The sequence below is a fragment of the Hipposideros armiger genome, unplaced genomic scaffold (genome assembly GCF_001890085.2).
Source record: "Hipposideros armiger isolate ML-2016 unplaced genomic scaffold, ASM189008v1 scaffold_138, whole genome shotgun sequence".
Lineage (NCBI taxonomy): Eukaryota > Metazoa > Chordata > Mammalia > Chiroptera > Hipposideridae > Hipposideros > Hipposideros armiger.
Genome location: NW_017731488.1, coordinates 1,094,403 through 1,105,733, shown reverse-complemented (window position 1 = coordinate 1,105,733; position 11,331 = coordinate 1,094,403). Strand labels below are relative to the sequence as shown.

General features: G+C 38.0%; 1 protein-coding gene and 1 pseudogene across 2 annotated transcripts in view; one reads left to right on the top strand and one right to left on the bottom strand.

The window, feature by feature from the left end:
• The first annotated feature begins 333 nt into the window (after window positions 1-333).
• Window positions 334-8,011, top strand: LOC109386768 (60S ribosomal protein L35a pseudogene; annotated as a pseudogene).
• CLIC4 (CLIC family member 4) overlaps window positions 6,435-11,331 on the bottom strand; it is a 69,948-nt gene continuing 65,051 nt past the window's right edge. The window contains exons 5-6 of one of the 2 annotated variants that reach the window (XM_019650245.1): window positions 10,340-10,521; window positions 6,435-9,585 (exon numbers count right to left, since the gene is read on the bottom strand). In XM_019650245.1, the coding sequence (XP_019505790.1) occupies window positions 9,421-9,585; window positions 10,340-10,521 (347 nt within the window). In that variant the 3' untranslated portion in view covers window positions 6,435-9,420. The remainder of the gene's footprint in view (window positions 9,586-10,339; window positions 10,522-11,331) is intronic. The other variant, XM_019650244.1, reaches the window with a different exon arrangement.

The following is an 11,331-nucleotide window of genomic DNA, read 5'->3' as shown; positions in this document are numbered from 1 at the left end:
GCCCACGGGCATCCTGACCTCAAAGCGGGGTCCCGCACCCAAAAAGGGTGCGAGCGTGGGCCCGGGCCCCGCCTCTGGCCGGCGGTAGGCGCGGAGGTGTCGATTAGTGGCTGCGCCGGAGAGCGTCCGTTCGAGACAGGAAGGAGGGAAGGAGGCCGGAGGTGCCTTCACAACGCGCAGCAGCCCTGGCCGATCTGATAAAGAGGAAGGAAGCCCGCGACGCCGCGGAACCGAGCTGACAGCTCCCCAAACTGACAAGGCCGTGCAGCTGTCACTGTCGGGTTTGCAGCCGCGAGGCCGAAAGAAGGGGAGCCTGCGCCCCCTGCTGGTAATTGTAGAACTGCGCCCATCTCGTAAAATGAAAGCGAGCCGAAGACTGTAGGGACAGAGGCCCGCTAACTCCTGCCGCAGAAGGTGGTAAGCCGGCCCGGGGGTGTACTGGGCTCGGGAGGGCCTGGGCATTCTACCTTCTGCTCCTTGCAAGAGACCTGCCTCAGAGAACAAACACAAGGATAGGTTTGCTCCAGCTAGAGCTGTGTTTACCTGGCAACCCAATTTTGGCTGTCGGGTCGGGGAGCCAAGTCCACCCTAATGAGAAAAGCAGAAGCACTTCTAAAGATTGCAGAGCACCATGTGCATGTTGCTCCATTCCTTGGGCTCTAACTTTGGCTCTGTCACTTACTAGCTGTGTGACCTTCAGCAAGTTTCTTAACCTCCTATGCCTCGTTCTCTCATCCATCAAGATAGTCTCTATCTCAGGTTTGTTAGGGAGACTGAGTTAACATATGTAAAGTGCTTAGAATAGTTCCTGGTTTTTGCACATGTTTGTCAAATGAAATTTTTAAAATTTCAGTTTAGGTTGTAGGCTTGTTGCATTTGCTATAACTGGTTCCTTATTCTGGGGGTTTTCTTGCTGTCTTTCAATCATATATTTCTAAGTTTAATTCCACTGTGGTCAGAGAGCATACTTTGTATGATTTCATTCCTTTGAAATTCGTTGACGCTTGCTTTATGGGCCAGCATATGGTCTGCTTGCTAAAAGTTCCACATGCACTTGAAAAGTATGTGCGTTCTGCAGTTGTTGGATATAGTGTTCCAATGTCCATTAGGTGAAATTGGTCATTCAAATCTGCTATTCCTTACTGGGTGGGTGTGGGGGTGGGGGGGTAGGGTTCCTGGTTGTTCTATCAGTTACTGAGAGAGCTATGTTGAAAATCTCCAATTATGATGATGTATTTGTCTAATTCTCCTTTTAGCTTAATTAACTTTTGCTGTACGTATTCAAGGCTGTGTTACTAGATGCATATAAATTTAGGGCTGTTGTATCTTAGTGCATAAACCTTGCATCGTTGAAAAAGGACATTATAAATGTCCTATATAATGTCCTTCATCTCTAGTAATACTTGCCTCAAAGCCTGCTTTGTATGCTAAATGGTTACATCTGCTCTTTTTACTGTCAACGGAGTGACTATTCCACCCTTTAATTTCAACGCTTCTTATAGTTTCAATAGCTCCTTATAATGTCCTTATAGTTTGCTTCTTGTGAATGTCATGTTGGGTTTTGAATTTTTTTTTTAATCGTTTGACATTCTCTGACTTTTAATCCAATTGTTTAGCCCACATACATTTAACATAATTACTAATGGTGGAGGGTTTATCGCCAAACTTTTGTTATTTTTTTCCAATTTGTCCTATCCTTTGTTCCTTTAGTACTCTACCCTGCTTTCTTTTGGATTCATTAGATATTTTTTTTAATTCCATTTTCCCCTTGAATCTTAAAGTTATTTTATTTATTTTTTTTAATAAAGATTTTTTATTGGGGAATTGGGGGAAAGGGAACAGACAAGTTGCTATCCTTTTGTTCTTCAGTCTAGTTATAGAGGACGTCGCTTCACTGGCCCAAGTGGCACCATCATTGCGCTCTTCCCAGGCGAGGCAGATCAGTCGCCGGCTTCTGGACAGCCACTCACAGCGGCTGCTGGCCACTCACGCTGGCTGCTGGCTACACACTGTAGCTCATGGCAACCCACTGCCACAGGGGCCGCAGGCTACGCCGTTGCCGGCGACTCATGGCAGCCCAGCTCCAGGTTGAGCTGTTGTTCAGCATCTTAGCTGTAGAGGGCAGTGTCACTGGCCCTCATATGTGGGATCCAAACCGGGGCCCTCTGGTGTCCCGAGCCAGCTCTTAACCATCGCGCCACTCGGCCGGCCCTTAAAGTTATTCTTATAGTTCTTAGTAGTTAGCCTAAAAATTACAATATTTATCTGTGATTTATTATAGTTTTCTTAAATTGGTACTTTTACCACTTGCCAAATAATGGCACTTTATAGAGTTCCCCATCGTCCAAAGTTTGTGCTGAAAAGTCAGCCACTGGTTTTATTGTTACTCCTTCAAAGTTTATGTCCTTTCTCTCTGGCTGTCCTTAGGATTTTCTTTCGTTTTCAGCAGTTTGCCTATGATATGTTTAGGTTTGATTTGTTTTTATTTCATATGGAGTTTGCTGAGTTTTTGTGACTGTGGGCTGACATCTGTCAACAGTTTTGCAAAGTTCTCTGCCACTATTTCATCAGCTATTGCTTCTGCCCCGCTCCCTTTCTGCGTGGGACTTCAATTACACCTATCTTTAGATTGTGCTCCATGTCTTTTATGTTCTTTGCTTGTATTTGTCGTTTGGTTTTTGCATTTTCTTACTATCATTGTTTGGATTTTTCTCTATTGATCTATCTTCAAGCACTAATCCTGCTTTCTGCTGTGTCCAGTCTGCTGTTAAATCCAAACAATGAATTCCTAATTTTAGATTTGTGCTTTTTAACTTTCTAAAAAGAAAACTTTATTGAGGTATAATTTACAAACTGTAGAACTCACCCATTTTAGGTGAACAAAATTAAATGATTTTTAGTAAATGTAGAGCTGAGCAACCACTAACACAATTATTTATTTTCCTTTTTAAGAATATATTTTGAATGACATTTAAATTGAAATTCAAACACATCACTTACTTTGCCAATCAACATGTCAATACACTAATTATCCAAAACTTTAGCAAGGCAGAATTTCCACCTTGCAGTTGCCCCCCTTTTTTGATATAATTTATATACCGTAAAGATCACCCTTTCAAAGCATACAATTCAGTGATTTTCAGTATATTCAAAGTTGTGCAACCATCACCATTATCTAATTCCAGAGCATTTTTATCACTCCAAAAAGAAACCCCACACCGATTAGCAGTCACTCCCCATTCTCTCCTCCCCCGGCTCCTGGCAACCATTAATTTACTATCTCTACACTTGCCTATTCTGGACATTTTATGTAAATGGAATCATGTGGTCTTTTCACTGAGCTTAATGTTCTCAAGGTCCATTCACATTGTAGCTTGTGTGTACTTTTTAATGGCTGAATTGTACTCCATTTTATGAATATATTTTGTTTATCCATTCATCAGTTAAAGGGTATTTGAGTTTTCCATTTGGGGGTTATTATGAATAACGATGCCACGAGCTTCCGTGTACAAGATAAATGGACATGTTTTTAATTCTCCTAATTATAAACCTAGGAGAGGAATTGCTGGGTAACTTTTTGAGGAACTGCCAGCCTGTTTTCCAGATCAGCTGCATTTTACATTGCCACCAGCAACGTGTGAGTTCTAATTTCTCCACATCATTGTCAACTTATAATTGTCCATTTTACTGATTATAGCAATCCTAGAGGGTGTTTTTAATGGTTCCATTTTATATTTCCCTGATGACTAATACTGTTAAGCTTCCTTTGTGTTTATTAGTCATTTGTATATCTTCTTTGGAGAAAGGTCTATTCAAACCCTTGCCCTTTTTTAAAATTGGGATCTTTTTATTATTGAATCGTAAGAATTCTTTATTTAACTGGATGCTAGATCCTTATCTACAAGCCATATTTACAACAGTTCCATCATCCTAGAAAGATCCCTCATGCCTGTTTGCAGTCAATTCCCACTCCCACCCCAGTGCCAGGCAACCACAAGGCTGATTTCTGTGTTTTGGGAAAACCCCTCTAACAAAGTTTTGTCTCCTGCTTTTTCCGCCATCTTGGAGCCTGTGGAGGCCTACTGGGAACAGGACTTCCAAAATGACAAGTATGTCTGGAAGGCTGTGGTCCAAAGCCATTTTTCCTGGCTATAAGTGGGGTCTCCGGAACCAGCGAGAACACACAGCTCTTCTTAAAATTGAAGGTGTTTGTGCTTGAGATGAAACTGAGTTCTATCTAGGCAAGAGATGTGCTTATGTGTACAAGGAAAAGAACAACACAGTGACTCCTGGTGTTCAAACCGAATAAAACCAGAGTAATCCGGGGAAAGGTAACTCATGCTCATAGAAACAGTGGCATGGTTCGTGCCAAGTTCCAAAGCAACCTTCCTGCCAAGGCCATAGGACTCAGAATCCTGTACCCCTCAAGGATTTAAATTTACTGAGAAGTAAATAAAATGGATTTGTTCTCTTGTTAAAAAAAAAAAAAGTTTTGTCTCCTAAATGTTAATATTATGGGAGATTTCACTCTGTCTTTTGGAAGCCCTAGGCTTAGCTTCTAGCAAGCCATGTAGAGCTCTGGAGTTCAGCAAGTGTCCTGTGAGAAAACCAGTCTTGTATTTGGGGTGTCTCAGATTTCCAGTGTGCCCAATAACTATGAACCTTGTGATTTTCTTTCCTCCAGCAGAGCCCCTCTCCATGGACCAAACCCAAACCTGTTCCAGGCCCAGAATCAGCAACTGTCCCCAGGGGAGAAACAGCTAGACCATCATCAGTTCACCTCAGAAAGACTTCCTCCTCTGAAATTCCAATTTATTTAGTCTTTATTGCTTCCAGTTTTCTGATGTTTAAAAATATTACGTTGGCACTTTAAATCACTTTTTTTCCCCTTGGTAGTTATAGCAGTATCATGTTGCTGTGACCTACTATATCCTACCCATCAATTACTGTAAGCTTTTAAGTCTTTATATTTTCAGGCAAGTTTCCTTTTTTTCCCTCCCCCCTTCCAGATATATGTTGGCTATTTGGGGGACATAATTCTTCCATATGGTTTGTTTTTTTTTAATCTATCTAGTTCCCCCCCCCCAAAAAAAAAACCTTTTGAGATTTTGTTGGAAAATATATTGAATTTCTAAAACACCTGAGACAGAATTGAAATTCTTATGCTTTTAAGCTCTCCATCCATGAACATGGTATACCTATCCACTGAACAGATTTCTATTAGGTCCTTTGATATTTTGTACTTTTCTTCATAAAAGAATTACACATTCTTTATTAGATTTGATCCTAAATATCTTTCTTACAGTTTATCTTTTAAAGCACTCTTTTAAAGAACAGATAATATATGGGTTACACATTTTAAAAGCTCAAAAAATTATACAGTGACAATTTCCCACCCATTTTCCTGTTACCCATTTTTTTCTCCAGAAGAAACCAATGTTACTAGTTTATCTACTAATTTTTCATATGGTGAATATTAGTATATAGTAGTTATATTGATCTTTGTTCCTCAATTTTGTATCTAGTAACCTGGCTGAATTTTCTTATTATTTCTAACGGTAGGTTATTTTTTATTTCTTTTATGTATATGCATTCATCTGCAAAGAGCAACCATTTGGTCGATTCTTTTCCATTCTTTATTCTTTTTACCGATTTTACTGCATTGGCTAGGATGCCTCTAATATAAAGTAGCTATGGAAAATGGCTGGATAATAGATATGATAGAGGGCAATCCTATCTTATTCCTGACTTTAATGAGAGGACTTCTGTTTCATGTTTATATATGAAATTTGCTCTTGAAATAGGTTCTGGGCAGATGTGTTTTATCAGGTTAAAAAAAATTTTTTTTTACCTCCAGTCCTATTTTGCTAAGAATGAGTATCATGAAAGCTTTTATGAAATTATTTTATGCACCTATTAAAATGATATGGTTTTTCGCCTTTAATCTATTGATTATACTGAATCATCCACTCGTGGAAAAAAAGTAGTCTCAAATAAAACTTTTACCCCAAGTTGCTATTTATTTTCATGAGGGGGGAGAAAAAAGAACCTTTTATGATAGTGAAAATATACTTTATTTTAATACAATAGCTGCCAGCAATATACTGGTTCCAGAGAAACAAAAGAAAATACAAGCATTCTATAATAAGCTTTCATTCGCCTTTTCAAGTAATTCTAAAGAAAATTCTCCAATTCTGTTCAACATTATGACTTTGGGAGTTGAAATTATTTTCCATGATAAAAATATAATTTTGACAGCCCCAACCTTGATAATTTGTAAAGAATGGAATAAAAAAGCCCACATAGTGTATCAATAATGCTTCCCTCTCTTTGAATAGTATAACCAGTGTAAGAAATTGGTTAATCAATAAACTTGATGAAATGTGTATCAAAATGTTCATGAAAAAATACATTTCTATTTCTTATCATTTTTACCTTGTAGATATTTTCTAAATGGATATTTTAAATGCACAGAAATAAAAGCTATCTACATGCAACTCTGGAGCGATCCAAAACTCAACTCAAGTAAAAGTGCCTAAATTCTAGAGTTGATCAACTTAGGGTTAAGAATAAATGTCAGAAATCTCTTAATTGTATAGTTTGCACAAGGGTCTAAAGATAAGTTGTGAAAGCCAAAGTTACCAAGAAATAAAATCTTATATGAATTTTGTCATGTCAACAATCCTAGTAAAAGGAAATAACAGAACTGTATAGAAAATCCGCATTTACATTTTTTTTAAAGGAAGTCATATCAACTGAAATGGTAGAAAGCTTTCCAACTATTGAATACAAAAATTTTTCAGAATCCCTTGGGAAATAGTGATAGCTTCCGTTCAGACTCTCATCTCCTCGTTGGTTTAAATAAAGGGGGGAAATGATTCAGTAGTCGCAGAAATAATATCAGATGATTTCCATCATGTCAACGTATACACTACATGAATTGCCATGAAAACTTTTATGTCCCAAATCTCCTACAATTTTAGCTATCATCTTTCCACACATATAAGATGGGGTAAAGAGCATGTTCTAGATCATCCTTTTTACTGGCTTTTGTCCATTTGCCAATCTCAACTCCATTTGACTAACTTCCCTGATAAAGTAATAAGGTCTGTCTTTCTACAGAGAAAAATAATTCTGCCTTCATCATAATCGTAACAGTAGACCTGCCTTCCTTGGACATCGAGACAGCCGATGTGGAATCCTGGGGTAAATATTTTAATAAACAAAGAGAACAGCCAAGGTCAAAACACTCCACAGTTGAGTTTCAGAGTGTGTTTTTCAACACTCTTAAGAAACGCTGCTCTTTCCTCCTTTGGCCTCCACACTTCAGTGCACTCCTCAGTCCCACCACTCACTTGAAAGAACAGACACCCCTTGTTTTGAATCTTTTTCATACTTTAAGCTTTGAGGCAAGGTTCAATAGCACCTGCATGCCACGTTACCACTATTTAAAAAATAGGTGAAAGGTGATGATGGCTGTCTGTGTTCTGGTGCAAATGTGACATTTTTCACCCACTGAAGCTACTGCTATAGAATTTCTCAACAGATACCCTGATAGTGCTTCTTCCTGGAACCAGATAAATCACCATTCAATATTTAATTACAAAAAGGTGGGTGCCCAAACTTTTTCATCAGTAATAAGGAGTTCTAAGAAAGGTAAAGCAAAAAAAAAAAAAAAAAAAAATCTCCCTGAGCCAAATGGATACAATATGGAGCTTTTCTTATCTTTCTATACTCAGCTCATTACTGATAGGTTAGACAACGCAGTACGCTTATAAAAATCAGACTACTTCCATAAAGCCAGTCCTTCTTAAGTGTTAGCATATCAAAGGGGGAAAATCGTGGCCATTTTAAAGCAATATACTTAAAATTTCCAAAAACAGCCTATGAGAAATAGCACTTCTTAAAACAAGTTAGGTATAAAAAAATTACCAAAAATGTAATACAGTTACAACCCCGGCTTTGGAGTAGTACTTAGAAAGTCTAATTTAAAAAAAAAAAAAAAAAAAAAGAATAAATACATAGCAAACTTTTGTTTTATTTTCACAAAGTTCATCCTCCTTTGTTAGAGCACAAATAATCCCTGGTTTAGGACTTCAATTTAAAAGAAACAAAACAAACACGCAGAGTGCTATTCCTCAATGTGGCTGTAGAAAAATTTAACTGAAGGAAACACAATGATTGAGATTAGGCAAAACTGTGGTAATAACGTACTCACCACAACAACAATAATTTAGTGCAAAAGAAGTGACCCAGCCTTCACCCAAAGTCTAACAGTAAATGGGGGTGGGATGGGAAAGCTGGTAACCTGTGTTTTATCTTGTTTTTAATATAGGATGGATAATGTGTTCTTCAGATTACCCACATTAAATACGCTTTAGAGACGAAAATTCTACTTGATATTTTGACAAACCCACCCTACATTCCTTAGGTTAATTTCTGTAAAGTGTTAATTTTTACCTTACTAATCATTATACTGTGTTACAGCTAAATCAACTAAATATCAGTTTATGTAGTGTTGCTCAAAAGATCTACAAACAGTAAGGTCTATGCTTACTTAAAAAGGAGCTTTTTAAAATAAAGGAAGAAAGCAATAATGTTCCAAATGAATGGCACTGGGCAAAACGCATACAACAAACACATCTAGACAGAGGATCAGGCGGCCCAATGGTTTCTCTTCTATGGATAGAACGCTTGAGGAAGATCGTGCGAATATCATCCCTCCCTCTAAACTTTTAGCTTCTACATAGTGTCAGGTGTTATCATTGGTATAAAGAATAAATGCTTTCAGGAAAAGTAAAAATCCAAGTACAAAGTCAAATAGCAAAATCTGTAGTGACTTTCTGTAGAAGGCTCTCTTCTCTGGTGGTAACACCCTTAGTACATATCCAGGATAGACTAAATTGAAACAGGATTTTGATACAGTAGCAATCCTTTCATATACTCTTACTAAATATTATAAAGTTCCAAAAAAATACATAAATACTCCTTGTACCATGCATTATGCACCAGTTTGGGGCTGACTGATGAGGTCATGGTTGCTATTTTAACTGTCAAACATTGCACCTCAAAAGTCCTGCCATCTATACACAGTGAATGGACACAATGGTGAGGGCTCTCGAGAGATGGCCAACTACCTCTAACGTGAAACGTTTGTGATGAAGTGTCTCCAAATTAGAGGAGAGAAGGAAGTGGGGTAGGGGAGGTAGGCAGGATAAAACAATTTTAAAATAATACTGCTGAGGAGTGTATGTTCAAAGATAGCTACTATACCTTGTCTATCCTTTATCCTAATCTTGAATAACTGCCATGTTCATGCAAAATAAAATTTCTACTTTATAGGAAGAGGAGCAGTCTGTTAGGAAAAGCATATTCTTAGTCAAGGAAAGGTGTAAAGACATTTCTCTCATAAGTGCTATTTTACTTGGTAAGTCTTTTGGCTACATCACTGTATGCTATTTCGACCTCCTTGTCACTGGGACAGGTATTGGTGAACTCGTCCCTACTGTAAGCGTTAGTTAAGTATCTCCAGATGCCGGCCATTCCTTTTGGAATATCAAAGTTGCGATATTTTTTGGCCACCACCTGAAATACAAAGAAATCAAAAGTTAACATTTATTTTCCATGTCCCGTAAACCAAACATATCTCTTACTAGTGCTTCTATTAAAAAAAAAAAAAAAAAAGCTTAATGTCCTCCATACTATTCTCATCAATTTCATCAGAGGTGGAGAATGAAGTCAGAAGTCACCTCCGTTTGAACTAGAAATTTAAACAATGATAAGGACTGTGAACTACACCAGTGATTCAGGGGTGTAACAGTGACTGCAAATGACTGTCCTGATTATCCAGAGAGACAGCCAAGTGTCATCACTGGAGAAATACTTTAAAATGCACACACTGTTTTAGATCTGTTTTTCTTGATTGTGATTGCTCAACTAGTGTTTATTACTATTCTGTTCAGCACCGTGTCTCACACAATAAATATTTTTTGCCTTGACTAGAAAAAGCTGGGTGATCACAGAACAGAGTTTGATGATATAAGTCAGTGTAGCAAACTCCAATTCAAAGGTACCTGTTACATCTTTGAATTTTTATGCAGTCACAGGAAAAAAAAATAATATTCCTCGTTCTCATATGCCTCAATTTTAAGACATAATTTTCCATTTGATTAACTCTAGGGTGTTTCAACTATTGCCTAAACAGCATTAAACTATACTCTTGGGGGGGGGGGTCCTAGTCATATTTCCAGAATATCAGAAAAGCTTTATGCACACAGTTAGTGCTACCATAGGACACAGAATACTGGGTCTAATGTGACACCATTTCCTACGAACCTACCTTCACAATGTGCAGTTTGGGCAGCAGGTTGCAATCAGCCAATGTCATTTCGTTGCCATCCAGAAATTTACGTGTGGAAAACTTAATGTCCTCCATACTGTTCTCATCAATTTCATCAGGGAGAGGAGAATTCAGATACTCATCCAGTTTCTGCAGTGTTTTCAAGAGACCCCTCTCCAATGCTGAAATAAAAATGGGAATATGATAAGGGAAGCCACCCAAGCCCCAAAGCATTCCAATACTCCTTGCAGTCAATAACTTTGTCAATGCTAGTAACAGTAAGCATCTGACACAAAGCACACCAAGAACAAAACAGACAAGGGTCCTGCTCTCCTTGAGATGATTTACATGGGGCTAGGGATGAGACAAACAAATAAATGTGTTCAGGTAAATATAAAAACAAGCGCAATAGTTTCAGATAGTGGTAGCTGTAAAAACTTGCTAACAACTAAATACCCCACATACAAACACGTGATGGCCCAGCACAGTTGATATTTAAACTGGAAAAACGGGTGAGAAAAAGCAAACCTATTATTTCAAATCTAGGGAAGAAAATCCTGCCAAGACAGAGATTATCTGCCCCCAGTTTTAAGTCCTGCTCCCATGAGAATATTTTGATTTTTTTTCACCACAAAATGTGTTAAGAAACTTCAATACAAACAATCCAAGCAGAAAACCTGGAGTTTTTGCACTGTCTTAGATTACACAAGAAGCCAAGAATAGCATTATTGTATAATAACATGAAACAAGTCAGGTTAAAGAGCTCAATTTACAATACTGAATTGAGGGCCTCCCGAGCCAAATAGATTAAGATGCTGTAACTGTTATGATTCAGATGGAGGTGAGACAGAACCACCCCCTGTATGTCTGGAAAGTCAAGTTAGTGACCCTTAGCAGAGGGGGAAGGGGAACGTTATTAGAAAGAAATATGGAATAACAATAGACAGATCTTCTATTATCCTTTCTTCTTCTTCTTCTTTTTTTTTTTTTTT